A 26,103-nucleotide genomic window follows, 5' to 3' on the forward strand; every position below is an offset into this window, starting at 1 on the left:
ACTTATCGTACCTTATCATTATCTCGTGTCACAAGGCAGAGTTCTCTCAGGCTGCTATCACCTATACTGCTTGACGTCTCTCGGAACTCCTATGGATCATGATGTATGAGGTACAACTCTTCGATTACCTCTTACTCCGTTGTACTTACTTGCCCACACATGAGTCAGGTCCCTATACACGATACCCCAATACTCGGCATGGCTACGCGTCCCAGAGTTTCAAAGGCTATCGAATATGGGAACATAGCCAACTTCTGGGTTGAATATCCCTCCGGTCTTATGGACCTCACGCGTTCGCAGCATCTCACGACTGACGGGGTGGAACCATCCTTGGTGAGCTCGACACAGCTCGACATCCCTGTAACTGGCGACCGTACCATTCGCGTCGACAAGTCCAAGACAGCTGTAGTGATAATTGATATGCAGAAGTAATTCACTGTCCCACTAATTGCTTGAATGACGAATTGATGGTGGACAGCTTCTTCCTGCATCCCGAACTCAGAGTGCATAAAACCGGCTTGGCTTGTGTTGACCCGCTTTTGAAGGTTATCGGCCCTCTTCGAAAGCAAGGAGTGAAGATACTATGGGTGTACGTCATATCATTTTTGCATCGGTTACTGTTTACCCAACCGTAAAACAGGAATTGGGGCCTCACTGATCAAGAGGTGAAGACTCTTCCCCCTGCTGTGGCCAGGGGATTTAGGAAAGGAGGGTTCGGAGGGTTCGGCACTGAAATGCCTGGCAACTTCGGCAGATTGCTCATGCGAGACGCTCGCAATTCAGAGTTATATGGCCCTCTGCAACAAGAGTACTTAAGAGGAGAGAAAGCGGGAACCGACGTTTGGATTCACAAGAATAGGTCCGTTTCCTCGAACATACTCCCATTTGCACTGAGTTCTGACTGAAAGTGCAGGATGAGTGGGATATGGGGACATCAAACAGCATTGGACCTCTATCTGAAGGAGAATGGAATCACAACATTATTATTTGGAGGTGTGAATGCCGACCAGGTGGGACCTCAGCTTAGCTTGTTGCTTTCTTCCTACTGAAGTTGACGCAGTGCGTTTCGGGCACCTTCATCGACGCTTACTTCCAAGGCTATGATTGCGTGATGGTCGAGGACATCACAGCAACAACTTCTCCAGCTGGTGGTCTTGAGAACGTCTTGTACAATGCTGCAAACGTGAGCGTTCGGTTTTACATGCGTGACAGATTCGGAACTAATCGAATGGAGGGCAGTCTCAAGGTTTCGTTACCAATACATCCAACATCATCAATGCGAGTGGCTGATTTTTTTCCATCGCCCACTTTGTTGAGCTCTGTGATCAAACTATCCGATGTATCATGTTATCTACCTATCATACAAGGTCAATGCACACAAATTCAAGCCCTTCCTGTCTTCACAATGTGTCCACACGCATGAATCGCAGTCTTTCACCGGCAAAGGACAGAACTGCCAAAGACGATAACCACAATGTGTACTTGAGGCAATAGTTCCAAGTGAGTATCCGCCGAACACTGAACACCAATGGCAAAATGAAATAAGAATATGATATCTGAATCGTATTACGAAGCTATATATGTCTAAATGTTCAAATCAATATGACCTCCCTGTCATCAAAGCCTACATCCACTCGCAGCACGCCTCTCTCGAACAGTCTATCCAGTTTTTGATTGACAATCCCGCTCATCCTTCCGTCGTCTTCAGTTGCTACCACAACTTGTACATCCTCCAGGGTTGTCCAAGGCTTTCCGTCCAATACGTGAGCTAGCCCTTCAAAGTCCATTGATGAAAGGGCGCGCGTATCAGCGGGGTACAACGCGAGCGAGAGAGCTCGTAATGGCGCACGCACACCATCGAAGAGGGTAGTAGAGTGGCATCAACTGCGGTGGCGGTGGGGGAGGATCGAGGCTTGATAGATCTGGAGGTGGCAAGGAAGGAATAATGAGTCCATACACATGCATCTCTCTCAAAACATTGTTATAGCCGAGGTCAATGTGGGATACAACCTCGTCTGCACTGAGTGAGCCCTAGTCTGTCGTCGTTAGAAGCAAGTTCTCACCTCCATCGTCTATGAATGCAGCATCGAACCCGAGATGAAGCTCTTTCAAGTTTGTGCCCAGCATCTTCAAGAACTTCCCCACTGCTGGGGCACTCTTGAGACCCAACGCTCCGAGTCTCAGCACTTCCACTGTCACCCGCCCTCCATCGTCCTTCATCGCCGCCCCCATCCACTTCAACACATGTCTGGTACATGCTCCCCGCATCGCGAGCTCCCTAAGTTTTCTTGGCGGCTTAGGAATCGCTCTATCATTTGCTCTAGATACAAATACCTCTGAGTCCACAGGTATATCATCCCACTCACAGCGCACCCCGTCCAGTGCGAGCACTTCTACATCTTCAAACTCTCCGATAACCCTGATCATATCCAGCGTCGTCCTGAACTCGCATACTCGCAGCGCAAGCTTCCGCACACCCTTGAATCCTTTCATAAAAGCATCCCGAGATTTGGACGACAGATACTCCCAGGTGATACGCTCAGCTTCGAGAGAGTGAAGATTGACGAGCGCACCAGCTAGGGTTGGCAAGACTGCGTTAAGCCATTTCGGGTCCCACGACATACCTCCCCGCGATTCACGGATGAAGAGGTGCTTGACATGCGGAACGAAACTCGGAAGGGTGGATTCATGCCCTGAGTTGTAATGTTGCAATAACTCGACGAAATCATTCCCTCTTTGTCCGCTTCCAAGTCGCACATGTCTCCATAAATGATCCCGGGCAGCGTATAGCCAAAATCTGCTCACGAGAGAGCAATTACAGATTTCTGCGAGATTGGACTGGCCGTATATACTCGTTATGGTGGGTGTGTCTGGCACAGCAATGAACGAGATGATGTCCAGGAAAAGCTCTGGTGGAATGCGCGGCAAAGGAGTTACACGAGATGCACCCTTCGTGGAGACGCGGTGTTGGAAGGCGGGTGATAGTGGGGTCGGGAGGGGGAGTATTGGAGAAAGATCTGGAAACGCAGGTGAATATGGGGACTTCCAAGAATGCACCAGCGTGGTCGGGGAAGTGATTATTGACAATGAAGGGGACTGCAGGTGCAATCCAGGGACGGTGGTGATCAGTGTAATGGCCATGGTCGAAATATCGAAGCTAGATAGCGAAGTTTACAGATGAGCCCGGCGTCTAATGGGCGGCTGATTAGAACCAGGGGGTATCTGTGCGTAAGTACTGTTGTGGACCAGCCAAGCAACCCAATCCTGGTGAGAAGCTTCTCTGGGGAAAAACACGAGGCACGATAACAGAGACAGAAACAAGGAGCATGTTTATATCGTTAAGCCGGCAGACAAAAAAAATCCTTCACAAACAGACTTTTCTATATTGGTTCGCGCTCCGAGTCCTGTTTGATAGTACAAGCTAGCAGCTTGGTTACAGCCAAGCGTTTTATGGTAGTAGCTGAATTTTTTTACCCACTTCCGGATGCTTACATCCGCCCCCTCCATATCGGGTTACACCTGTTGCGCCAGGTTGCGCCTTCCTTAGCACGGGTACCCACAAGCTCATGTTGATAAGGGAGGGTATCAACATTAGGAAAATGCATTGTCAGGTTGAAGTGTGTCTGTTGGAAATAGGACCGCGTCAGCATAGTCATCATCCCAGCAACTTGAAATGGACGTCGCCGAATAAGACGGGTAACTCAGCTTCTACACAACAACAGCGATGTACACTGCCAAGGCGTCATGGTGGACAGTGCAGGGAAAGCAGGAGTCGCAAGTGCAGCATTGTGATTCATATGTTTTTGCTAGAGAGGCGGTGCGTGCCAAGTTCTAACTCCGAAGTTCATAGCCACTATCGCAACAGGAGACGTGACTTATCCACAAGGAGAGAGAGACATGAGAATGGACCATAGAGGTAGCGAGTACTCAAGTACTCACGTCCGGTTCGCGATCATTATCTACGACATGTTCGAAGCAAATCGTGTTGCCGCACTCTAGCTGCAATAAGTACATACGAGCGGAGACGAGACACCCAAGATCTGTAAACCCTGAAGATTGAAACTTCGGTGGCACTTGAAAGGGCTTCTGGAATCGAATTCAGCACTTGTGCGAACGGACCGCGTACTGCGGTAGGAATGCAGCTTACCAAAGTTACTGTAAGACAAACCATACCATGATATAACATAGCATGTAACTTACTTTGTCAAATTTGCCACCTACATCCCAATCAAAATTGAAATCGCTGTGCAAGGCCGGCAGAAGCACTGCCGAGTCCCGAGTACGAGGACCAGATGAGGAGTGGACTGGCGGCTACTGGCGGTGATCTGAAGGCGGCTGTCGTTACGGTGATACTAATAACTTGGTCGTACATAGTCTACGGACACAGGCGGTCACGCGCATGCGCTGTGAGTCGCACCGCACGATGAAGCTCGGAATAAAAATAAATTGTTCCACTCCCTGCAGAGTATCCAAGAAGTGTTAACCACATCGGGCGTTTCTCGTGTTACACGCTACTGCTAGTTGACACATGCAGGCGTTCCTAGAAAACAGCTGAACTCATGGTGGTTCCCACATCGGAGTCGGCCACGAGCTTAGCGTGATCCCGACTGTAACACAATCATCTGGATGACCGTAAAAATTTCGAGAACGCCAACAGAAACATGAATTTTAAGTCCCATAGAATGGTGAGCTGTGGTCAGTTACACATGTTGCAGGAGTCAGTGACAGATCGGCATACCGCTGACAGCACCGAAGACAAATAAATGAGAACAAAGCTGGTATGCGCGGAACTTCAGCAGGTCCCTGGGTGAGAACTGCGTTCACGTTATGAGTTCACCTTGCGAAGTAAGCCATGTGATTCTTCATCAACGCCGTGAAACAGTCCCCGATAATCGATGGTCGTTGCATTTTACGAAACAGCAATCCAAACTGCGACACATGGCACATGCAGTTGTGGTCATGGAAACCAGAGGTAACAGTGCACTTATAGGTACCGGAAAATATGAGCACCTCTAGTAAGCCCGTCGATGAGCCTGATGGGCACTGAAGTCTTTCATCCATGAATAAAGCTTACCCTTTTAAATGAGTGCGCTGATCACGCCGGTGACCAATCCGCCACACGATGTCCTTTATGTAACTCCACACGCGTGGGGTGAAACCCAGAAATGTCCGGGCAGGTTCTGGTCAAGAACTACAACAGAGCACAAGATGTTCAATAATCTCATTCACCCCTGCATGGATAGAAATGCTGGGCGTCGGTACAGAATAAGTATTGACGCATGTGCCAACTATAACGTCGACAAGAAAACCTCCTTTGGTAGGTCTTAGTAGGTATTACTTGTGGACAAACATGCTGTAAAGCCTGGGGTATCGAACCTTCTATATGAAACCTAACTATCCATGAGATAACAACGGTGGGAATATATGAGAGATATCACATGAAGCATTAGATACTGTGAATCAGTAAAGTGCAAGGGTGAAATGATGTACAGCGTTTGAGTAGAATATGTGATCGAAAACAGTACTAGTGGTATACAAAGAGATGGCACGAGGCGCATGGCCATATACGAGGGATTGTGACAAGGCAGAAGCGGCACACTAACTCAATACTCACCAGCCGTCAATTATCACTACTTAACAACATTTGGAGGTCCAATTTTTCAATCGAAACTTGTCCGAGCGTCGCCTTCGAGCTCCACTAAGACTCCCAAAGCTTAGATGGCTAGAGCTCGTCACTCTTCGGAGGGCACGGTCCCCATAGCTAACACCGCTCCCGGCTTTCTCGGGATCTAATATTCCTGACTCTATGGAAAGTAGGATAGACCTTGCAGCAAGCAGAAATGGAGCTTCAACGTTGTCGCCGCTTAATGAAGAAACCTCGAGAAAGTGAACATCTTTTAATAACGTCAGTACATTTAAGGTCAGAAGAACGTCAGATTACCATTCAGCGCTGCCCATCTACTAGCTTCAGCCCACTCCACTTCACGGTCCTCCTCCCTGTCGGACTTGTTTCCAACCAGGATCGCAACTAAGTGCGGGCTTGCCAAAGCTCTGGCATCAGTGAGCCACTGGGACATATTCAAAAAAGAATCGCGGCTGCCAGTAAAAGCTATGAGGACCAAGATAATGAATAAGTATGAATGTACCAACTTCGTGATATCGTATACAAGAATTACGCCAGCTGCACCACGGTAGTAGCTACGTGTTACAGATCTGTTCCCCGTGCTGCTGTCAGGATTGGAGCAAGTCACATCAAACGCGCGACGAACCGGAAGCGCTCCTGACCAGCAGTATCCCATAGCTGTAAAGACTGTAAGCGATGCGTGAGTTATTGAAGGACGTGACATACTTGAAGCTTTATCCTCTTCTCCCCTAACTTTACTGTTCTACTAGAGAACTCCACTCCGATGGTATGTTGAGAGTGGTCCTTGACTGTGAGGAGGCCTGAGACTGACACCCGGTAGAGAAACAGACGACAAACATGCGTTGTGGGTAAAGTGATGCAACAAACATGATTTGCCTGTCCCTGCCTCTCCTGCAAGCGGAATGAATCTTGTTCCGAAACGACTGTTCCCGGTAAGCGCAACACACCGATAATAATGTACTTCATTAAGAAGTCTGGAAGTTGATGAGCATGAATCCAATTCAATAAATCACCAAAAACAAACCGTAAGTTTCCAGAAGTTCTGTAGCATCTACATCATACTCGTCTAGCGCCATAGGGTAAGGAATAGGGTGTTGGTTGAGGTGCCGATTCACGAAGCTTCCGTCAACTGCTGCAGAGAGGCTTACAAAGTTCCCACGGAACCAAACCTATATCTTCAATTACATAATACATGTGTGTAGTAGTAAGTCTAGTACTACTACCAGCCCTTCCATGGGACCCAAATGTCAACCACTTTATCACTTCCTTCATCCGAATCGATGATGTAGTACCACGGATAAGCAGCGGCTATCAAACATGCGTGCTGCCCAACAATCTCGACAGTATCTCCGATCTTCAACGTAGGATCTGTGCGACCTAACTCTGGGTCTGGGGGAACTTGTATCAGTATCCCGTGCTCCTGCGAAATTCTTCCTAGCTTCCATGACTTTCCAACAACCTCGCCGAAGCCTGGAATACGACCCGTGTCTTTGCTCATAGCTATGGCACCAGCATCACACATGGCTTCGTCTTGCCCATCACTTCCTCTTCCAGGGTAGTATGAAATGACAGTGGCTAAAACCTTCTGGGAAATTTGTGGACGGCCGATCAAGGTTGTGTGTACCTGCTGGAGATCGAGCATGGTATAATTTCCTGTACGAATTGGTTTATACCAAAATCCCTTCTTGATGAAGTTCGCTTACCTGTATGGAGCTCCAGTGTTCCATTGAGTGTAGATGTCATCTTCAGCTTTGCTTCCGCGGTTGCGCTAAGAGCAGTCGGAGTAGATCCCACGGAGAGGACGAATGGCTGATTGTTGACCTCTCTGTTATCTGACTCTGCCAGAACTTCCATGGCCATGCCTGCTGCATCATTGGTAAGACGCACTTCCCCTGTTAAATATGAGGTAGCTTGCTCCAGTGATGTCGATCCATACGAGTTTCCGGCATGGGTGTAAAATCCAAACACCGAAATTGCCGAAGATGCAAACACCCTCCTCATGAATGCTTTGAAAGACACGGGCTCTGGAAGTATTCCGGCTCGCCTATGTTTGTAAGTAATATATCACTGTGGTATTCCAGGAACATACTTTAGACCGCCATTCATTTTGATAAATGCAGACCATTTCTTCGGGTGCTCTTGCGCCCTCTCGTATTCCTCCAGAAATTTCACTTGATCTAAATGATCTAAGAGAATACGAACAGTTCCTCCGTATCTTGTCATCTCAGCATGCAGAGCAGACAGATCATCCAACTTGTTCAATCCAACTGGAAGCCCGTACAGAATCTGAAAAATAGGTGAGAATCGGAACAACTTTTACATGCCTTTTGACTAACATCTTTGACTGTACCGTCGGCTACGAGACCACCTTGCACCACTCCCCAAGCTTCCATGAGTGTCGATACAACGACCGCAGAAGTTCTACCGACATCTGAAACTAGCTGCAATTTCGTTCCTTCGACTGTCTGATGAAAGTCATCGCAGTGAATTTCGTTTGTGCTTGACCTCTCCTACCTTGTGTGTCTTCAAGTGTCCTCTAAAAGTTGCTCCACAGTCTCTGGCATTCTCGTGCATCTTCCTGCAGTTCTCTGCGAACACCGCGCGGTCCACGACAAAGGCGGGTGTTCTCAGCGCATTGAGTGGCTTGCCCACAAATTCAGCAACCAATGCATCTTTATTGGGATCAAGAAAGTGCAATGGCGTTTTAGTCTGTAGTATGTGTGTCATAATCTTTGCGGTGGGAGTTGGCTGTCAATATTGCGCCAATAGCATCTGCTTATAACGCTACAATGTAAGCTGCTTCTCTAATATCTATATCGACGTGTCCACCTCGTCATAATGGCGTTGCAGCTGCCTTTTGTATCCATCATGTGGTATGTCTTGTGCACACTACGTGGCAAGCTTTTCATTCCCTTTCAATAGAGGCTTTGCAAGCTCCACGGTATCTACGATTATCGAATGCTATTAACAGCTCTTCGTATCTACGGAATTCCGTCATATGTCCTGGTGACCCTACGAGATCGGTCCGCTCTGACCGAGGTGAATCGTCCAACCTCTACATAGAGAATATGGTTTGGAAGATACCTGCTTATCACTCTTGAAGGCAGCCAGCTCCGAATCCATTGTTTCAGTTGAAATGGCAGCTCCGCAACCCGAAGCTATTAAACCGCAAGCCATTGACCCAGACATCCTTCCACGTCTCGATCTCGAGTATGTCGCCTTTCACAATAAACATGTCGCCCATCTCGTTCCCCCTCACGCCCTACCTTGGAACCCCGCCATCCGTAATGGTGACACCGTACCGGGAAGCGCAGAGGTCTTGTCAGTCGGCAGTGTCCAAGACTATGATTTGAGCCACTGTAAAGTACGTGTCTTTACGCCGGAGGGCACTCCTCCCCCTGACGGCTGGCCCGCATATGTCTGGTACCACGGTGGTGAGTTTGAGGCACCTTTCAATATCAATGATATTGAAGCAGTATTATAAGGCGGATGGACCCTCGGAAACATTAACACAGAAAACGCTTTCTGCTCTCGACTTTGCAAAGGTAAAATTACGAGGCATAAAAACACACCGAGCGTTGTGTGCTTATCGCTAGCTTGCAGGAGCGAGGTGTGTTGTAGCATCGCCAGATTATCGTCTTGCGCCAGAACATCCTTACCCCGCTGCGGTGGAAGATTCATTCGAAACACTGCAATGGGTCTTTGAGAAGGGAAACTCCCTCTTGGGAGTCGATCCTACGAGACTGGCGATTGGTGGTTCATCTGCGTAGGTGATTACCGTCCGATGTATCGAAATTGTTTTGACCACCCTTCTTTTAGTGGCGGTAATCTTGCTGCCATAATCTCCATGAAGGCTGCCGAGCTTAAACCACCTATCCCTCTGAAACTTGCACAGCTCATTGTTCCAGTGACTGATAATACTGCTCTTCACACGGACGATCGGTACCCATCTTGGAAGGAGAACGCAAATACAGTCTGGCTTAATACAGGGAGGATGCTCTGGTTCCGGAATTTCTACGTTCCAAAGGAGGCAGAGAGGACCGAGTGGGACAACTCGCCAATCTTTGCGCCTGATGAGCTGCTAGCCAAGTCTCCAAAAACCTGGATCGCGGTGATGGAGCTTGACATTCTTAGAGATGAAGGCCTGGTATACGGCGAACGACTCAAGAAAGTTGGCGTGCCAGTCTCACACAAACTGTATGAGAAGGCACCCCATCAGATTTTGGCTATGGATGGTATGACTCCTCGTACTGTTATTGCACGATTGATAAGCTGATCATGTCTACCTGCTTTTTGTCTATAAGGGTAAGTCACAAGAGCTCATTCTCATTGAATGCTTTTCTCATCCAATCTTCAGTGTTCTAAGTGTCGGTCGCGAGCTCGTGAGTGATGCCGTCGAGAACCTTGCCGAGGCCTTTGGTACATCGTGAATCATTGGAGTTACGAGTACCAAATAAAGTCGAGCTGAATGTGACAACGAGGATGTGGACGCTTTTTTCGTTCAAGTCTGCTATGAGTACTGACGTCATCTATGCCTTTTTACTGCTCGGGACGAATGTTATTGGTGTGGAATTGATAGGCTCTACCTCTGTTCGAACGGAGTCTTATCCGTCGGAATCAAGCAGTAAGTAACTTATGTTGACAAGCCTGAAAATAATTCTTGGAAAATCGCGAGTATAACAATCAAACTGCAGCAATCGCCTCGATCTCTACGTCCACATCGTGAGGTAACCCCCCAGCTTGGATACATGTACGAGCTGGCTTAGGGTCTGGGAGAAGCTGAAAATATTGTTGATGAGCTAATCCCAATCAGAAGGAATGATTATGACAAGCCTTAATATACACCTCGTTCATGGCTGCGAAGTCACCCATGCTCTTGAGGTAAATGTTCACTTTCACCACTTTGTCCCATGACGAACCAGCGGCTTTCAACACGTCAGTCAAGTTAGAGATGCATTGAGCCTGCAGAGTCCGAGTGTCAGGTAACAGGTAGCAGGTTCATCATCATCATGAACTTGCAGTGTGGACTTTGATGTCCCCTGGGACCAAGGTGCCTGTACTGTCCATAGGGGTTTGCCCGCTGCAGAAGATAAGGCCAGGAATCTTCACTGCATGTGCTGAGGCCCGTTGGTTAGTGTCTATCATCGACTCGTTTAAAGTTGAACTCATACAATACATAGGTGCTTGCGGCCTGTCCGGGCTGTTGATTTTTTGAACGGACATGTTGAATATCAATGGCAGAAAGAAAGCAGATTCAACGGAATTAGAAAAATGAACTTGATATCGAGCTACATAATATGGGGACGAGTCCTATCCTGAGTAAGTTGTTCAGGTGACCACATCTTATCTTAGACCGTTACGCCCTACGTGGCATAGATATCGCCAAACCACATGAGCTGCAGGATGGTGTCACAAGATAGCGGAGAAGACACATTCGCACTTACGGATTCCGTTTTTCCGAAGCGCCACCAACAATGCCAAATCGCCATATATCGTTGCCGCAAGATCTGGTCACCATTCATCCGAGGCTTGTGCACTGCATACCACAACCTGGCCTGGCGACCACTCTGAAGAAATCCCACGTTCCTGGAGTGCAGGCTTGTCAGGCTCACCACCAGGATAAAGGCAATCAATGACTGGATTTAGACAGTACGAGAATCTACGGCAAGAAAAAGCTCTCTGAGAAAATGAAACTCGTCATGAGATGGACAAGAATCGGCGATCAACCTGCCTGCGCTTGTGATCATTTCTCCGGAAGACTATGCACAGCATAAGTTTGGGAATACCAATCGAATCGACCAATAGACCTGTAGCATACAAGCATCAATATCTTCAAACCGTCATCACTTCAGCATAGAATAAGTCGAGAAACGGTCAGTCAAGTGGCGACCGCAGTCGGTAGAGATATCACTCATTGATGCGCAGCCATTATCGCATCGGAGATAAATATCGCAGACACTTGTTTGCCACCGAACCACCGAGCGTTGAGACCTTGTACAGCTTTCTTGGCTGATTCGATTGTGTCAAACTTGACGTAGATCTCACCCTGCAGTTGCGTTCAAGAATTAAATCAAGAACTAAATGTGGATAAAATGCGAACCTGTGTCTCCCTTTCCACCTTGATGGCCTCTACTCTGCCGTATTTTTCTTCACACTCGCCTTTGACGTCGTCGCCAAGCTCTTTATCCCAGTCACGTTCAGTTTCCCTATAGCACGAGAAAGTTTGTTAGAACAAAATCGATTGCTTGGATGTGAACCCACTCCTCTGGGTCAAACATATTCTTCAATAAGACAGAACGGGACTGCATAGCTTGTGGAATGTTCGGTTTGTTGCTGCAAATAATTGTAAAATAAGTTGTCGGTATAGTTAAATTTTACATACACAAGCTGCGGCTTCGGAGCAGGCTCGATTCTAGCAAGTTTCTGCATTAGTGCTTGACGTGATGCTGCGTTCAAATTACCGCCTGATAAAAATATCAGTAAATACTTTGAAACGTTGATTAAAACGCACCGCCAGCTTCGTCTAACGAATCCTGCTGGGCGTATCGCACAGTGCCCTTCTCGTGGACTGTGTTGACTCTCAGCTGTAGCTGAAATTGAATGACAATCTATGAGTTTGCGATTTGGGATGCCATACCGTTCTACCAGCAAGCTCGAAGCCTTCCATCTGTTCAAGAGCCATTCTGGCATCCTCGGCACGTTTATATCTACTAAATTTAGCGGATGCCCAAAAGGCAAGGCAAACATTTACTTACTGCACAAACGCGTAACCTTTGCTGCGCCCAGTCATAGGGTCCCTGTGCAAATCAACAAATTCCAATTCCCCGAAGGGTTCAAAGACCTGCTTGATATCGGATTCGGTAAGGTTGAAATGCAAGGAACCAACGTAAAGTCTGAAAAGCAACACGTCACAACTTTGGAGCGAGGAGCTGAGGAGTTTGCTCACTGCATAGCTCCATGAGGCGCATGAACGCCAGGCGGAAGATTTAGGTTCCTCGATGAACTATCAGAAGATAGAAATACGTGACACCTGCAAAACTCACCCGTCTCCTGGATGAAGCCTATTCCTTTCTGACTCAGTCAATTGAACCATGATAGGGAGACCCATTACGACTGTTCCGCTCAATGACATAGCTTTCTCTACCAAATCGATCGCCCGGAACTCGACATATCCAATACTACCAAAGGCATGAGCATCTCAGAAATAATCTCAGGAAGTGATGGAACACACCCTTTAGAGCGGCGTGATAGCCGGTCCGTGACAATCCTAGAATCCATTACGGTCCCTTCACCGAGTTTATCCTCGAAAAAGTACCCAAGGTCACGCGCCGTGAGACGAGCGGCAAGCTGAGAAACAAAGACCGACCGAGCTTCCGAATCGTCTTCTTTAGGTTCATCGGGATTGTAGTCTTCTTGGGCCTCGTAAGTAGGTGAGGGCCGTCTAAATATTATGAGTAACAAGTCGTGGTAATACGAAGGTAGCGTACTTGATTGGCGGGGGACTCATCTTGATTGAGCCCTTGTCTGGCTCCTCCTCGTTAAGCGGAGTGTCATCAATTGGGGGACGTTTGTCGGGCACACGATCCCTTTCCCTCCGGAACCGAGGGGGGTCATCAAACTCGTCTCGTGGGTCACGATACCTACGTTCACGTGAGCGATCTCTACGGTCATGACCCCTTCGAGGACTGTCCTTGGGCGGAAGTCCAGCAGAAGACTCGTCCATGTCATCGAATTTCTTCTTTTTCAAACGCTCATCTGGGGGCTCGTCGGTTTCTTCCCTCTTGCGGCGCCTGTCACGGTCTCCCCCATCACGGTCACGGCGATGAATGTCTCCCCGCTCCCGTCTGTCGTCATCACGATGGCGCCTGTCTTTGTCTTTTTCACGATCACGGTCCCGGTGGGACTTCTCGCGCGAGCGATCACGATAATCTCGTTCACTTCCTCGGTCGCGACTGCGTCGTCGTTTGTCGTCATAATCTCTTTCTCTGCGCTTTTCACGACGGTCACGGTCTCGCTCGTGCGAGCCAGAACGAAGAGACCGCCTCGTGCGATGGGTATCAGTGGAATGGTTGCGAGACCTCATGTGGATATCAGTAGGTAAGTTGAAAAATAAAACGCTGAGTGTGGAAGACGTACGATTTTCGATTGGGAGATATGTCTACATCCATTTTGCTTGGTAGTGGACTTGGTGGACGGTGTTTGAGTTGCTTGCAGTGATGAAACAAACATGCGAAAACTTCGTGTGGCAACACAGCCACACGTATAAATGCGATTTTTAGAAGGAAATTCACTACGCATGTAAGTACTTAAATGTGGCCGTACATAGGGCCAGGTGCTTGGTCGATGAAAAATAAGTCGTGGAGGGCCACATCCGTGGCAGGGCCCGCTACCTGTTTTGGTTGGTCTAAGTCCGATCGTCTCTCTATGCTTGCTTTCTTTCCTTGCTTGTTGGGGTTGCGGATGCACAATATCGGGACTATCAGAACCACGGTACAACATTCGAGTACAAGTAATAAAGTAGCTAGCAGTAATCTTAGCTACAACAAGATCTGCCAATAAACAATTCGCTTGGGCAGCTACACCATGGTCCTGATTCTGAAAACAGAGTTCAGAACCCATGGATCAAAAGAACCAATAATGCACCCAGATATTCCGTCGAGGTCCACTCGCACAATGGGAACTACACTCCTGACGATGGCAGAGTCGAAGCGAAGAAAAGAGGATACGGCAAGGGGTAAGGACAGTGGCGAAGTTCGATGTCCCTTATCGTCTTTGAGCGTAATTAGCTGAGAAGTAGCATGTGGGTCGGTTGAACAACTGGCAATCAATGCCCCAATGTCTTGAATGTCTAGCGCGTGCAGTCTGGACTGGCCGGTAAGAGATTGGTTACAGACGTGCAACTCCACTTGAGCCTGGACAAGATCAGTTGAATCACACTCGATACGCAACAAGGGAGGGCAAGTGCTGACCTGGTTCATTAGTCCAGACAACGCGTCCTTGATGGCCTTGAAATTTATAAGACACCACATGTTGTCCCGTGATAACCAATCTCTTCTCATCTTCTCCAGGTCAATCAGCAGGCTACAGCAACGTTAGATTAAATAATGAAGATAGGTCATGCATGTACTTCGGCTTGGCGGGGGCAGACATTAAGGTGCGTAAACACATGCGCGTACAGTGCCTATCCGTAGACGCTGTCAAACCCCCTGTGTAGTTTCACAACGAATATCCCACTGACCGGGAAAATGGGCATGCACCGCATCCCTTTGATGCATGCCTGTCTCGCTGCTGCATCCACGCCCTCAAATTCATCTACCAAATCCTGGACCTGAAATCTCACTGAGTTGCGAAGATGCTGTGTAGAAATCTTGGGAGAGTCCGTTCGATGATTACGAGATAGCGCAATATCGTCAATGGTCGTTGGTGCGCGAGGTCGAACGGGATTCTGCTGCAGCCAAACAGAAAACCGTGTGCTTGAAATTGTACTCAGCGTAAGATCGGATTCTGTGCTCAGTGTATTGGTGGATTCAGAAGGAGTGCTCGTCAAGTTGCCTGTGGACGATTGAGGAGAAGCTGCCGGTCGGTGCGGACCACCATGATAACCAGAGTTCCTGGCATACAACGCCTGGAAATCTCTCGCGAGATTGTGCTTCTCTCGAATATGGAGATTTAGCTCCCGAGCCGCCATAACTTTGTGACAGTGGAGGCATTATATCGAAGACACGAATCGTGTCACCGGCATAATACGGAAGGTACGACTATCTTCCTTCTATATGGTCTGATCACGGGAGACTGAAGAAAGACGGGGAAGTTTGACAGAGTCCAGTTGCACCTTGAAATGCTTTATATGGTTGTGAAGGCAAGCTGAGGCTGCCTGAGCGTCAATTACTTGGACAATAATAGGTATAAGCAGGTACCTCAGAATGACTGTGCAGAATATCGCGACAAAACGCGAACCAATCACGTCCCAAGACAACCGTGGCCGGCAAAGTATCGCGGACAGTAAACGGAAATTCAGTAGACAGCCGCAGTGCCGCACGTCGCCTTTGAGCAAAGTTACGAGCGCCCGAAACACGCCGTCTCGAGAACGATCGAGCGACACAAACGACATAGCAACCAGCGAATGAGAAGAAGAGTCGTCCCGCACAACTGATACATTTCGACCATCGAGCATAAACGACATGATGACAGCAAATAAAACAATCAATTTCACGCGTCACATACAGACATGCACCCAGATAAATCGTGAGAAAAGAATACTCCATCGAACCAGGATGACAAATTATTGCCGCTTGTGTGCGAGTGAATTTCAATATGCGCAAATCCTGTGTTATTTTCGAAAAAAAAACGATCCACACAAACCCAGCTACCTAAAGGTAGCGGGAAGATCTACAAAAGCCCAGCCAACCTTGCTCTGACGCGCTTCTCAGCCTTGATGAGCTCCATCTCCTCCGATCGTTTATACAGTTCATTCAGGGGGTTCGCATCACCTTCCTCGTCGAGATCATCCTCGATTTGGCTGAAAGCCTTGCAGAACTTGCCGCTCAATATCTGCATGGGGGAATTCAGCAGAGCTTTGGAATTAAAAAAGAGAAATCATGCCTGGTTGTACAGGATGTCCTTGAAGTGTTCCCGCATGGCTCCTCCTTCGAGCTTAAGTGAACCACTTAGTTGACCATACTGAGAGACAGTAGAGTGGTGCTTGAGCTAAAAAAAATTTACCATGCATCAGTATCATTTTTCATTTTTCTTCGTACGTATTCTTACCTGTGCGACGAAACCATCATCTGCGGCTCGCTCGAAGATCTCTGCGGGTTCTTTCGACATCCACCTGGGAGCGGATTCATTACAAATAAAGTCTGTTAGAAAACAACTCACATTTCGTAGCAAAGAGCCTCGTCCGAGCACCCAGCATCCTTGAGGACATTGAAAGCTTCCCTAACGGCAACTATGTCATTTACGGTGGCGTTTGAAACTGGTGGTATTCAAACCTGAACATCATGATGATGTTGGGCCAGAGAGCCTGTTCAGCGAAGAGATCCATCGCAGTCTCTTCCCGGACTGACGAAAGCAATGGCTCCCTGTTTGGTTGCACCAATGGCACGGGATAGTGCAAGAGCTGCATCCAAGCCTTTACCGGTTCCGTTCTGCTCGACGGAAACAAAGCAAGGGAAACCACGACCCTTCTCGTGGAGAGAGCGCACTGAAGAGCCGATCATCCTGTAAAAAAGCGTCAACCAGGGATCGTGTGACTCGACGAAATGGAGACTTACCGTGGAGCAACCATCACGACATCTTGTCCTGGCTGGAATTTTAACAAGTTGAAGAAAACGTTATACCCAGAAGCAACGACAATGGTGGCATTACTCTTCAACTTGGGTGAGAATTGCTCATTAAAGACGCGGGGCTGAACCTGGTCTGGTATCAGGATAAAAAGCACTGGGGATTCCTGCAATTAGTTAGAGTTGGACGGTATGAATTCATGCATACCGTCAGCAACTTCGGCAGCCTTTGCGAAGTCGTGTTCGACGCGAAAGCCCTTGGCTTTCGCAGTCTCAGCATATGAATCCACCCGGTTGGCAATCAGTATTTGATCATTAGGGATGCCACTGTCGCGTAAGTTCTGCGCTTGTGCAGACCCCTGATTTCCAAAGCTAAGAAATAAAATGAACGGGGTTCGAAGGCATAAGCGGACTCGAGGACTTGCCCGAGGAACACAATCTTCTTGTTGCTCAGAACACCTAGGTCCGCGTCAGAGTCATAGTAGCTGCAACATATTTTAAGATCCTTGTAGCGTTCTAAGACAATCAGACACGCACATCTTGGCTTGTCCCATAATGAATTCAAGTCTAGAGAGGAGAGCACGCTTGTAGAATACCCAGTTCCCTTTATCATGGGTCCTTATAAATCCCCAGCGGGAAGCAGTAGCCGAATAACAGTCCCAATGGCCCTTGGTTCGAGTCACGTTGCACGATTATCGATATCAAAATGAGTTTGTGCGAAAGTCATGAGGAGTACAAGATGACAGAAGACCCAGTTCGCGGACCGGTCGACACCGTCCACCCGCACTTTATCCCGGGATTCCGGATGGCGCTGTATATAGAGAGATAGATTCCTTGAGTCGTTTGACTATGGCTTTGCTGGCAAACAAGATCGTGTGCATAACTGGATCGTCTCGAGGTATTGGCCGAGCATGCGCGGTCGAATCAGCTAAACATGGAGCAATTGGTTTAATATTGCATTACCTTGGAGACCAGGAAACCGAAGCGGAGCTTCAGTCTCTGAAAGAAGAGATATATGCGACGACTTACAATCACTGTCAAATTGTTGGTGTGCCCGGCGATATTGCGGATTCGGAGACTTCACAAAAGGTGCGTGCTGTCAGGCAAACGACCAGCTGTTCAAGTTCTCACGACATCCGAAATAGATCGTCGAAGCAGGTGTCAAAGCGTTCGGACGAATCGGTAGGCCGTAGGACTTGTAAAACAAGAGGTATTTTAACTGATGCTCAGACCAGATGTGCTCGTCAGTAATGCGGGAATTTGTCCATTCGCCGAGTTCTTGACGATGCCCCATGCTATATGGGAACGTACCCGACAAGTAAATTTGGATGGCTCCTTTTACGTGGTGCAAGGTTTGTACCATCGTGATTGTGATAATATGACTCTGAGGTGATATCGCGTTCCGTGTAGCGGTAGCAAATCAAATGAAGAGCCAGGTCCCCCAAGGCGGGTCTATCATCGGTCTGGCTTCTATTTCAGCGCTCGTGGGAGGTGAATTCCAATGGTTCGCGTCTTGCTACATCGATGAACAAGACTCAGTACTCAACCTTTTAAAATGTGCAGCCACTACACGCCGACAAAGGCAGGTATCGTGTCGATGATGCAAAGTTGTGCTATCGCACTTGGGAAGTATAACATACGTTGCAACGCTATACTTCCTGGCACGATTGCTACGGACATCAATAAAGAGGACCTTGCAAACGAAGAAAAGCGGGAGTATACGATCAAAAGGACTGTACTCGGGAGACTTGGAGGTACGGTTCAGCTGAAAACATGTGTGTCTGCTGTTGCTGAAGTTTGATCTCCTAAATTTAGCTCCCGATGATATAGCTGGGCCTATGGTATTCCTTGCCAGCGATCTCGCAAAGTATGTCACCGGCGCGCAACTACTAGTGGACGGCGGGCTGTTTGTCAATCTTCAGTGACATATTTTCCCGGTGCAAACAAGGAGAAATGATCGTCTTCCTCAGACGGACAGCTAGTATGCGTATATCAGATGCTACTTATAACACGCAAGCGATACGCAGACTTGGATGTTTCATGTCTGAGTAAGGAACACGTTCAGCAACCTGTTCAGACAACGCTTAAAATTATGTGGACACCTACTTCAGTGATGCAGACCTTCCGAATTTACTTGTCCGTCTCCAAAAGCCATCCCAGCTCCTGTCCATTTACCACCGCTGGTTTCGCATCGACCAGAACGGTCGCCCACCGTGTCCATTCCTTCCCAGGGTTCCTCCAAGCATGATTTGTCCCTTTCTGAATCACAACATCTCCTGCATTCTTGAGATGCGTTTCTGTCCCATCGTCTGTTATCAAAATGAGTTCCCCATGGACTATTCATGATATGCTTTAGTCAGGCTATGTCGTGCATGGGGAAGCGTATACGTACTCAGGATGTTATAGTCGATAGAGGGAGTCCGATGCTGCTCTTCTAGCTCCATCAAATTCGTATGTGTCAGACAACTCTACGCACCATCGGAGTCCGAACTCCCGGACCAAGATCACTGCATATGAAGTTGGTCGCATTACTTGCAAATAATCCGAGGTCACCCACTTGACGGGCTCCGCCGTCCTCCCTATTGTATCTCACGTCGAACCACCGAGCTAGGATATTTCAAGTATACTACTCACGAACAATTGTTGTCATTCGTTGGCAGACCATCGGTAGAAGCCCAAAATGTGCCCGTACGATGGCCATTCAAGCCTTCTATCATCACCTAGGTTTGGGACGACGATAAATCATTCCTGTGCGCTAAAAGTAACCTGAATGGAATGCGCACCGATGAATGAACTGTTCCATCAACTGAAACCACGGCTTGTCCGTCGCTATCATGCGAAGTTACGATGCGGCGAGGACCTGGGAGAACTGGGGGTAGAGTACCAGACATGAAGCTTCAAAGGAGGTAGAAAATGTCGTATAGCATTAAGGATCTCGGTCCACCTACTAAGTACTTGAGGAACTTGCATCCTTGACGTAAGTAGCCTATGAAACATAATAGAACTTCGTCAGTATTTCAATCACTAGCATAGCGTAACGTCATCATGATCCGGCCACGAATCGTGAACGTTTGAACTTCCGCGTACTACGGTCAAAATCAAATGGGTCAAACAATAGGACTTCACATGACGCCACGCGAGTGATGGAAATACAGACGCTGGCCGATAGAAGGACGGGAATCGCGGAACTCCGGGTATTGCGGTCCCGATAGGTTCGTGCATGACTTGAGTTCGCTTGTTTCCTGAAAAGGTAAAGGAAGAGCGCTGGGACACCAAGACTTCATTGATGTTTAAGTGCAAAGGTACAATATTGTACATGAAATCGGGACGAAGATGATATTGCTAGCACGCTAGCGTTCAAACGTTCAAGGGGCAGTGTCTAGCGCCAGCCACTGTTAGCGAGAGCAAGGATTGATTAAAAATACTCACAATAATAATATCCATCAACAAGAGGTATCCAGTCCTTCACGATAGAACTGACGACTCCAAGTATTGGCGTATTAGCGGTCTTTTCCACAACAGCCTCGACTTTGGGCCTAAAAAAGACCGAGATATTAGGCTTCAACAAAACTGGCATAAAATGCACAAACCTCGAATACGTCTCCCATACAGAGCCACGTAGAAGGTACCAGAGAATATCCCTGTCTCTGCGGGCATATTCTTCACGTTCTAGATCCGCAGAATTTGATGGCGTCCGCCTCAAACTACGAGAGATGAGCTCCATAGCAAAAGCAGTCACAAGAGCCTTATCCTTGTATTTCTTGGTACTTAACATACTCGCTACAAGAAAGTCGTGAGCACGTCAGGTCCCAGCCCGTGCTTTGCACTCACCGTAAACCCAGGGGCGAATAATATAAATGCACTCAGAAACCCACTCCAAGGGCGAGGACATAGGTTTCATCAGTAGCATAGAAGGCTTAACAGATGACGTTGTAAGAGCTTTAGGGAGGAGATAATCCTCCACTGATGTGTCAGCACGGGCAGGTGGTGAGGGGGTGAGCATTAAAGCATTTGGCTGCAAGGGAATGTGATTATTCTTGAGGTGATCCGGAGTCGGTGGGGAAGACGACGGCGGAGAAGTGGGAGCAAGCGTCGGAGAAGTGTGCGTAGAGCTAGGTGGCATTGATGCTGGATCGATGTCGCGTTCTGGAATTGGAGGAGACAAAAGTGGTCTTGTCGTGATTTTCAGTAGCGTGAACCGTAAAACCATTCTTTAGAAGTGAATTCAGATACGAACTCAGGGTAGTCAGATCAGCCTCGGAACTTACTTCACAGTTTCGAGGAACACGATACCTCTCCACCGGTTCTTGTTCGAGACTTTCCTCCGAAGCAGCATTTCAACAAGGAGTTGTGTAAAGCGAATTAGCTCTAAAGATCGAGCAGCCCATTTGTATAATGTTTCCTTGTCTGACCAGGCGCGGGTATAGCGCGTGTGCAAGGGGATGGGAAGTATAGGCTTCCAATGAGGATTACTCTGCACAACTCTGGCCAGGAGGGTATCATGATACATGCTGGACACATGGAGTATGGCAGACACTAAGACCACACGTTATTGCTTGAACCAAACACAAAATTATAGCAATGTCAATACTGACGACCCTCCGAAGCAAGATCGGCGTCTTTGAACCGTCCAGGTAGAAACCATGTTATAGACCTCAGCGAGGATTCGAGGGTGGATATGGTAGAGACGTTCTTCACGAGGAAATTTTCATATTTTTCCAACGTCGACGACATGTATAGAGGTCCAGTATACCGCGAGCTGGAGGTGTGTTGGGAAGACTTATCGCCGCTCTGGCCAGGTATGTAATCTCACGTGATTTGCGTTGCCGCCGGTTTCAAATTTCAGCACCAATGTAAGTAGGAAATGAAGCAAAAAATCCTATTCGCAACGTAGCACTAGATGCTCTACTAATTTTCGAATGTTTAATAGAGCGTTATGATATTTTTCACAATATTCATGAGGCGTGACGTTAGCACTGCATGAACCAGAGGTCATTTTGCAATTTAACATACCATATAGGATCTCCGTGGAAGGTAAGTAGTGACACTGAGATAAAGTTCACCGGTTCATCCCAAAGCCCCTAGTCTTCGTCGATCCGCTTCCCGTTACCGTGTTCACTCCACCCGCTTCTCGCACGCGCCTCTCCACCTCATTTACCTTGCCCTCGACTTCACGCACAGCCCCATCGATCCACTGCAGGCTGTCCAAATGGCTGCTCAAGATCTGAGATATCTGCATCATGGGATCGTCGTTTCCAACCGTCCCTTGTGACCCATTCGGTATTAAAGATAGCGCATTGACCGAATCAATCATCTGCGTCAACGATCCAGACAAATCGTCCAGGTGAGCATGCAACTCTGTGGCTAGCATATAACTAATGGAGAACGGAAATCAGAATTGTGCAGTCTCAAACTGAGCCAATACGAGGGCTCACTTTTTATCCCGCTCGGTGTCAGCAGGTCCAGTATCGAGCGCCCGCAAAGTGCCGCTTTCTCCGAAAAGTTCTTCCGCAGATCGCTCGTATGCATCTAGCGTCGCGGAGAGATCCTTCTGCTGTTGCTCGATGTGGTCGAGAGCTTGATCAATGTCATTTTGTTCCCGCTCCACAGCCTGGGCGTGAGTAAACAGAGTAGCCAGCTGCATCGTATACTGTCAGATGACGGATTCGATGAATGTGGAACGAACGAACATACATTGTTGCCATTTTCCATCAAGGCCCGATCCCATACAGCGACTTCACCAGCGAACTTGTTGAACTCTCGGACATGCACTTCCAGTTCAGATGACCACTTGTTTACTATTTCCTCGATGGTTTTCCCCCTGAGCGCCGATGGTGGAGGCACTGCTACTGAAGTGGCGGCAGCGGTGGTTGCTAACAGTAGGAATGAATGGATGGAAAGGATCAGTTTACCGGAAACTGCTCATACCATCTTTTGGCTTGTCGGACTCCTTAGAGAACCCAAGGGATGATTGCCCTAGTGGTGCGGCTGAGAGAAATGAAGTCGTAGACAGGATGTGCCAATAAGACATGCTTACTTGTTGTTGCGGTGGTTGTGGATTTACCCCCAAACAAGTTGGTCACAGGCGCTGTGTGACTGCTGAAGATGGACCTATTTCATCTGTACAACGTGATCTCACCTGCAGGGGCCGTGGTTGTGGAGGCATTCTTTGCACCAAACAAATTAGCTGGTGGTGTTGACACTGTACAATATCCGTCAGACGGGTCATCGACACTACACGTAGATAACTCACCTGCAGGGGTAGTAGCTGCCGCGGTTGCAGGTTTCAGGCCGAAGAGGCCAGTCGCAGGCACTATATACAAAGGAACATCTTGTATGAGCAAAATGTTAGACGCGAAGAGAACATACATGTGCTAGCATCTTTCTTGTCTGATGAAGTATCCTTGTTTCCGAAGAGGTTGAATGCCGGAGGAGTAGTGGACTGCATTTCTTTGCCAACGTCCAAGAACACGACTGGGGACAAGTATTGACCGAGAGCGTAGACTTTGCAAACAAGCCAAGCAAACGCGTTCAAGGCTATGTAAGTACTTGTTCCACAACTCAAGTTCACTCACTAGCACTGCTCAGGAAGTCGGTGCTCCAGACAGGAGATACACCGTAGACGCGTTGTAGTCGGTGCCATTAGCGCTTGAATACGACCTCTCGCAATCATTTGAATCACAGTTCATTCATCAATACAGCAGGCTCGATGATGCCAGCAGTAAGTCACGGTACCGTGACTGTTGACGCATACTCAAATGCTTCGATACGACAGTGGACACTCATCATTCCCTGACAGCTCGAGGCTATTAGGCACCTGCTGGATGATTGATGTGCCCCTCATTTGTGACAAGAGTGAAAAGCAGACATGCATATCTTATACATCATTTCTCAAATGAAAACCACGAACATCTTGGCGTTGCAACTGGTTGAATAACCACACTAGAACTTCGCGCACTGAACTGGGTCGTGCATGCAGGCACCATTGAACAGGGATGCCCATGAAGGGTCAACGTTCCGCACAGCAGCTTACCTTCGAAATCAAGGACGAATCCGCATGTTTCATAGCCTTGAATATAGTGCACACGGCCCCTATAGTACATACAAATGCATGTTTTGCGATGACCATTGGAGATTTCATTTAAAAATTTCTCAGAAGTTATGCGGTCCGATGGCATGGCCATTGGAGGTGTTTTTTACCAAAGTGATGTACAAAGCTTGTCACCAAACAGGTGCATATGCAACAGCCGATCAAATAATGAGAATCTCGCTTGAGTCATATGTATAATTGCTTTTGTAAAGTCTTTCTCCGCTCCGCTTTCCTGACTCTCTGATGCGCAGAGATTCGACTGCCAGCACTGCTACACTCCCTCCGTTGGACTACCTTCATGCCAGTCCGATCAGAGGCCAACTAGAGCCCTCAGATGAGGTCACAAAAAAAACCGGCTGGCGTTTTCTCCAGTGCACAGACACTCCAAATGAGCTCAAAGTAGGTACAATGACTTTCTCCTTCGATGGTTCTCAATCAGATGTACTACAGGTACTTTTACCTCCCCGCACAGCTCAGCTATACGCCCGCCTGCTCAAATCTGAGAAATCTGAGCTCGCCAAAAAGTCCAATGCATCTTGGGACCGTATCCTCGAAATACGGCACCTCAAGGATAGGATGATTAGAAAATGCCAGAGACTTGCTCGTTCCTATTCCGCCAGCAGGCCTTCTGCAAAGGCCCCCTTCTGTCCATTCATGCGCCACTAGATTTTAGATTAAAAGAGATGGAGAAGTGGATTCGCCTGCACGGCGAGCCTGATGAATCCAGCAAGACGATGCCCATGGGCAACTCTATCCGCCCACGTAATTCATTCTGCTGTGATCGCTGCACAAATATGGTTCCTCATCAGCACACCATATCTCGTCGACCATCCACCCAATCCACCCACTCCCGTCGCTCAGCACTCTCTGACCATTCCCCGTCAGGGGCTCTTCCGGCATCTCCTCGACGCGCTCGCTCCTCCAAGGCGAGTTCTGTTCAAAGCGATCATAAACCTTCTCCCGTTGCGAGCTCCATCATCCTGAATGAGAGTCATTCGCATCATCAAAGTCAATTATACGAAAGCCGGGTCCACGAAAGTAGTGTACACCAGGAGGCCAGGGATAACCAAGTGCATGCGACTTTCACCACACATGAGAACATGTTCGATGATAGTAGCAGTACTCAGGAGAGCAGGATCCGAGACACCAGCAATATCCGCATGCGACAAAACAAGCACTCCAGGAGTATGTCGTATGATGCACAAAGATTTGCCGAGAGTGGTCTTCAGGAAATCACGCGCACTATGCACGTCATTCCTGAAGCATCAGAAGTCGGTACCGATCACAGCACGGTGTCGGCCAGCAAACTTATCGATCATTTCGCCGGATCCATTGCCTCACCCATACAATGGTTCGACTTCAGCGGTTTTCTTGAACATGGTCGAGAGCCCCGTAGATGTTCCTCAAGTGCAGAACGCTGAACCTTTCTATGTTCGTATCACGCAAGATGAGGGCGTAGGCACACCTCCTTCCGAAGACGAACCTACCAGCGATTCCCCTCCCCAGCCGAATACACTTCGCAGACGCAGTAGCCTCAAACGCAGCAGCAATGATCTGCGTGTGAGTATGGCGTTCTCCGCCAAGACCGTATCCTGGGCGATGGACCGCGACTGGGCCGATCAAGTTTCAAAGTATTACGCTGCGGCGGGTGAAATCGAGCATGCTGGTAGGTTTGTTTCCTATTTCCAGTGGCGTTGGAGGTTCACCAGTCTCGTGAGACCGAGAATGGAATGCTATTTGTGCGACTTATCATGAAGAACTTGCTGGCATGAAGGCTCTACGTCGAAATGTCACGCAGACCCTGGCCAGGTTACGCTTGGAGGCAGAGAAGCTACAACGCGAAGACGAGGTGATCCGAGATCAAGAGGACAAAACTGCAAGAAGGATATAAGCAACTCGAGCAGAAACATGGACAGTATCGAGAAAAGGGTGAGTACCCGTCCTCGTGTTTGCAGCCTGTCAAGAGATGCTGATGTTGAATAATTATCGTCGGTTAGTTAAAGCTGTTCTAGAAGAGACCGAACAGGTTCTTACATTGTGTGGCACCAAACGAGATTCTTAAAGTCATGATTCGTCCGATATTGGAA

At 48.1% G+C, this 26,103-nt stretch overlaps 14 protein-coding genes across 14 annotated transcripts; 4 read left to right on the forward strand and 10 right to left on the reverse strand.

Moving 5' to 3' along the window:
• Nucleotides 1-159: 159 nt before the first annotated feature.
• DFJ58DRAFT_715039 (Isochorismatase hydrolase) lies at nt 160-1,290 on the forward strand (the record flags this gene model as incomplete). The annotated part of the gene is made up of 6 exons (XM_041384082.1): nt 160-428; nt 479-589; nt 641-859; nt 914-1,010; nt 1,061-1,183; nt 1,240-1,290. 6 exons carry the CDS (start codon nt 160-162, stop codon nt 1,288-1,290), a joined length of 870 nt encoding a protein of 289 aa, XP_041247004.1.
• Nucleotides 1,291-1,567: 277 nt separating this feature from the next.
• On the reverse strand, nt 1,568-3,362 carry DFJ58DRAFT_773170 (uncharacterized protein). Its single transcript, XM_041389302.1, is given in 3 exon segments — nt 1,568-1,834; nt 1,854-2,015; nt 2,064-3,362. 3 exon segments carry the CDS (start codon nt 3,139-3,141, stop codon nt 1,593-1,595), a joined length of 1,482 nt encoding a protein of 493 aa, XP_041247005.1. The 5' UTR covers nt 3,142-3,362; the 3' UTR covers nt 1,568-1,592.
• A 1,896-nt stretch (nt 3,363-5,258) lies between these two features.
• DFJ58DRAFT_773176 (ras family-domain-containing protein) lies at nt 5,259-6,782 on the reverse strand. Its single transcript, XM_041389303.1, has 8 exons — nt 6,669-6,782; nt 6,592-6,618; nt 6,482-6,535; nt 6,350-6,432; nt 6,270-6,301; nt 6,151-6,213; nt 5,942-6,096; nt 5,259-5,894 (listed from the first exon to the last, which is right to left on the reverse strand). Exons 1-8 carry the CDS (start codon nt 6,718-6,720, stop codon nt 5,635-5,637), a joined length of 726 nt encoding a protein of 241 aa, XP_041247006.1. The 5' UTR covers nt 6,721-6,782; the 3' UTR covers nt 5,259-5,634.
• A 75-nt stretch (nt 6,783-6,857) lies between these two features.
• DFJ58DRAFT_680635 (putative serine dehydratase domain-containing protein) lies at nt 6,858-8,362 on the reverse strand. Its single transcript, XM_041383201.1, has 5 exons — nt 8,159-8,362; nt 7,981-8,109; nt 7,734-7,930; nt 7,348-7,688; nt 6,858-7,297 (listed from the first exon to the last, which is right to left on the reverse strand). The coding sequence occupies exons 1-5, from the start codon at nt 8,216-8,218 to the stop codon at nt 6,864-6,866; spliced, it is 1,161 nt and encodes a 386-aa protein (XP_041247007.1). The 5' UTR covers nt 8,219-8,362; the 3' UTR covers nt 6,858-6,863.
• A 418-nt stretch (nt 8,363-8,780) lies between these two features.
• DFJ58DRAFT_656028 (alpha/beta hydrolase fold-domain-containing protein) lies at nt 8,781-10,074 on the forward strand (the record flags this gene model as incomplete). Its single annotated transcript, XM_041381882.1, has 5 exons — nt 8,781-9,078; nt 9,130-9,189; nt 9,248-9,410; nt 9,464-9,879; nt 9,962-10,074. The coding sequence occupies 5 exons, from the start codon at nt 8,781-8,783 to the stop codon at nt 10,072-10,074; spliced, it is 1,050 nt and encodes a 349-aa protein (XP_041247008.1).
• Nucleotides 10,075-10,327: 253 nt separating this feature from the next.
• Nucleotides 10,328-10,813, reverse strand: DFJ58DRAFT_715043 (Endoribonuclease L-PSP; the record flags this gene model as incomplete). The annotated part of the gene is made up of 3 exons (XM_041384083.1): nt 10,328-10,423; nt 10,490-10,606; nt 10,673-10,813. The coding sequence occupies 3 exons, from the start codon at nt 10,811-10,813 to the stop codon at nt 10,328-10,330; spliced, it is 354 nt and encodes a 117-aa protein (XP_041247009.1).
• Nucleotides 10,814-11,555: 742 nt separating this feature from the next.
• On the reverse strand, nt 11,556-13,812 carry DFJ58DRAFT_724868 (uncharacterized protein; the record flags this gene model as incomplete). Its single annotated transcript, XM_041385151.1, has 12 exons — nt 11,556-11,690; nt 11,745-11,850; nt 11,906-11,977; nt 12,027-12,108; nt 12,156-12,228; nt 12,282-12,351; nt 12,400-12,537; nt 12,591-12,638; nt 12,688-12,822; nt 12,876-13,085; nt 13,132-13,722; nt 13,781-13,812. The coding sequence occupies 12 exons, from the start codon at nt 13,810-13,812 to the stop codon at nt 11,556-11,558; spliced, it is 1,692 nt and encodes a 563-aa protein (XP_041247010.1).
• A 251-nt stretch (nt 13,813-14,063) lies between these two features.
• Nucleotides 14,064-15,332, reverse strand: DFJ58DRAFT_743669 (uncharacterized protein; the record flags this gene model as incomplete). The annotated part of the gene is made up of 4 exons (XM_041387271.1): nt 14,064-14,556; nt 14,614-14,703; nt 14,772-14,825; nt 14,883-15,332. The coding sequence occupies 4 exons, from the start codon at nt 15,330-15,332 to the stop codon at nt 14,221-14,223; spliced, it is 930 nt and encodes a 309-aa protein (XP_041247011.1). The 3' UTR covers nt 14,064-14,220.
• Nucleotides 15,333-15,840: 508 nt separating this feature from the next.
• On the reverse strand, nt 15,841-17,480 carry DFJ58DRAFT_868053 (IlvN-domain-containing protein; the record flags this gene model as incomplete). Its single annotated transcript, XM_041394222.1, has 10 exons — nt 15,841-16,195; nt 16,247-16,351; nt 16,412-16,475; nt 16,523-16,582; nt 16,636-16,705; nt 16,740-16,864; nt 16,918-17,083; nt 17,135-17,298; nt 17,352-17,411; nt 17,464-17,480. The coding sequence occupies 10 exons, from the start codon at nt 17,478-17,480 to the stop codon at nt 16,034-16,036; spliced, it is 993 nt and encodes a 330-aa protein (XP_041247012.1). The 3' UTR covers nt 15,841-16,033.
• Nucleotides 17,481-17,657: 177 nt separating this feature from the next.
• DFJ58DRAFT_206863 (NAD(P)-binding protein) lies at nt 17,658-18,973 on the forward strand. Its single transcript, XM_041379244.1, has 6 exons — nt 17,658-18,015; nt 18,072-18,108; nt 18,162-18,278; nt 18,337-18,430; nt 18,490-18,680; nt 18,742-18,973. The coding sequence occupies exons 1-6, from the start codon at nt 17,776-17,778 to the stop codon at nt 18,849-18,851; spliced, it is 789 nt and encodes a 262-aa protein (XP_041247013.1). The 5' UTR covers nt 17,658-17,775; the 3' UTR covers nt 18,852-18,973.
• A 343-nt stretch (nt 18,974-19,316) lies between these two features.
• Nucleotides 19,317-19,799, reverse strand: DFJ58DRAFT_629026 (uncharacterized protein; the record flags this gene model as incomplete). The annotated part of the gene is made up of 4 exons (XM_041381169.1): nt 19,317-19,352; nt 19,403-19,505; nt 19,561-19,646; nt 19,710-19,799. Coding segments are annotated over 4 exons (315 nt in total), but the record flags the coding sequence as incomplete, so codon positions are not given.
• Nucleotides 19,800-20,179: 380 nt separating this feature from the next.
• DFJ58DRAFT_699930 (peroxisomal membrane protein PEX16) lies at nt 20,180-21,695 on the reverse strand. Its single transcript, XM_041383559.1, has 5 exons — nt 21,522-21,695; nt 21,195-21,462; nt 20,758-21,137; nt 20,356-20,706; nt 20,180-20,305 (listed from the first exon to the last, which is right to left on the reverse strand). The coding sequence occupies exons 1-5, from the start codon at nt 21,658-21,660 to the stop codon at nt 20,292-20,294; spliced, it is 1,152 nt and encodes a 383-aa protein (XP_041247015.1). The 5' UTR covers nt 21,661-21,695; the 3' UTR covers nt 20,180-20,291.
• Nucleotides 21,696-21,754: 59 nt separating this feature from the next.
• DFJ58DRAFT_773234 (Nsp1-like C-terminal region-domain-containing protein) lies at nt 21,755-23,425 on the reverse strand. The gene is made up of 9 exons (XM_041389304.1): nt 23,296-23,425; nt 23,180-23,239; nt 23,066-23,128; nt 22,964-23,014; nt 22,855-22,914; nt 22,621-22,799; nt 22,362-22,564; nt 21,940-22,301; nt 21,755-21,834 (listed from the first exon to the last, which is right to left on the reverse strand). The coding sequence occupies exons 1-8, from the start codon at nt 23,372-23,374 to the stop codon at nt 21,986-21,988; spliced, it is 1,011 nt and encodes a 336-aa protein (XP_041247016.1). The 5' UTR covers nt 23,375-23,425; the 3' UTR covers nt 21,755-21,834; nt 21,940-21,985.
• An 834-nt stretch (nt 23,426-24,259) lies between these two features.
• Nucleotides 24,260-26,078, forward strand: DFJ58DRAFT_715048 (uncharacterized protein; the record flags this gene model as incomplete). The annotated part of the gene is made up of 11 exons (XM_041384084.1): nt 24,260-24,415; nt 24,467-24,662; nt 24,683-24,707; nt 24,744-24,868; nt 24,902-24,978; nt 25,006-25,086; nt 25,114-25,208; nt 25,246-25,682; nt 25,735-25,865; nt 25,909-25,945; nt 26,014-26,078. 11 exons carry the CDS (start codon nt 24,260-24,262, stop codon nt 26,076-26,078), a joined length of 1,425 nt encoding a protein of 474 aa, XP_041247017.1.
• Between the last annotated feature and the right edge of the window lie 25 nt (nt 26,079-26,103).

The sequence above is a fragment of the Suillus subalutaceus genome (assembly GCF_016647625.1).
Source record: "Suillus subalutaceus strain FC151 chromosome Unknown DFJ58scaffold_22, whole genome shotgun sequence".
In the NCBI taxonomy this organism is placed as follows: domain Eukaryota; kingdom Fungi; phylum Basidiomycota; class Agaricomycetes; order Boletales; family Suillaceae; genus Suillus; species Suillus subalutaceus.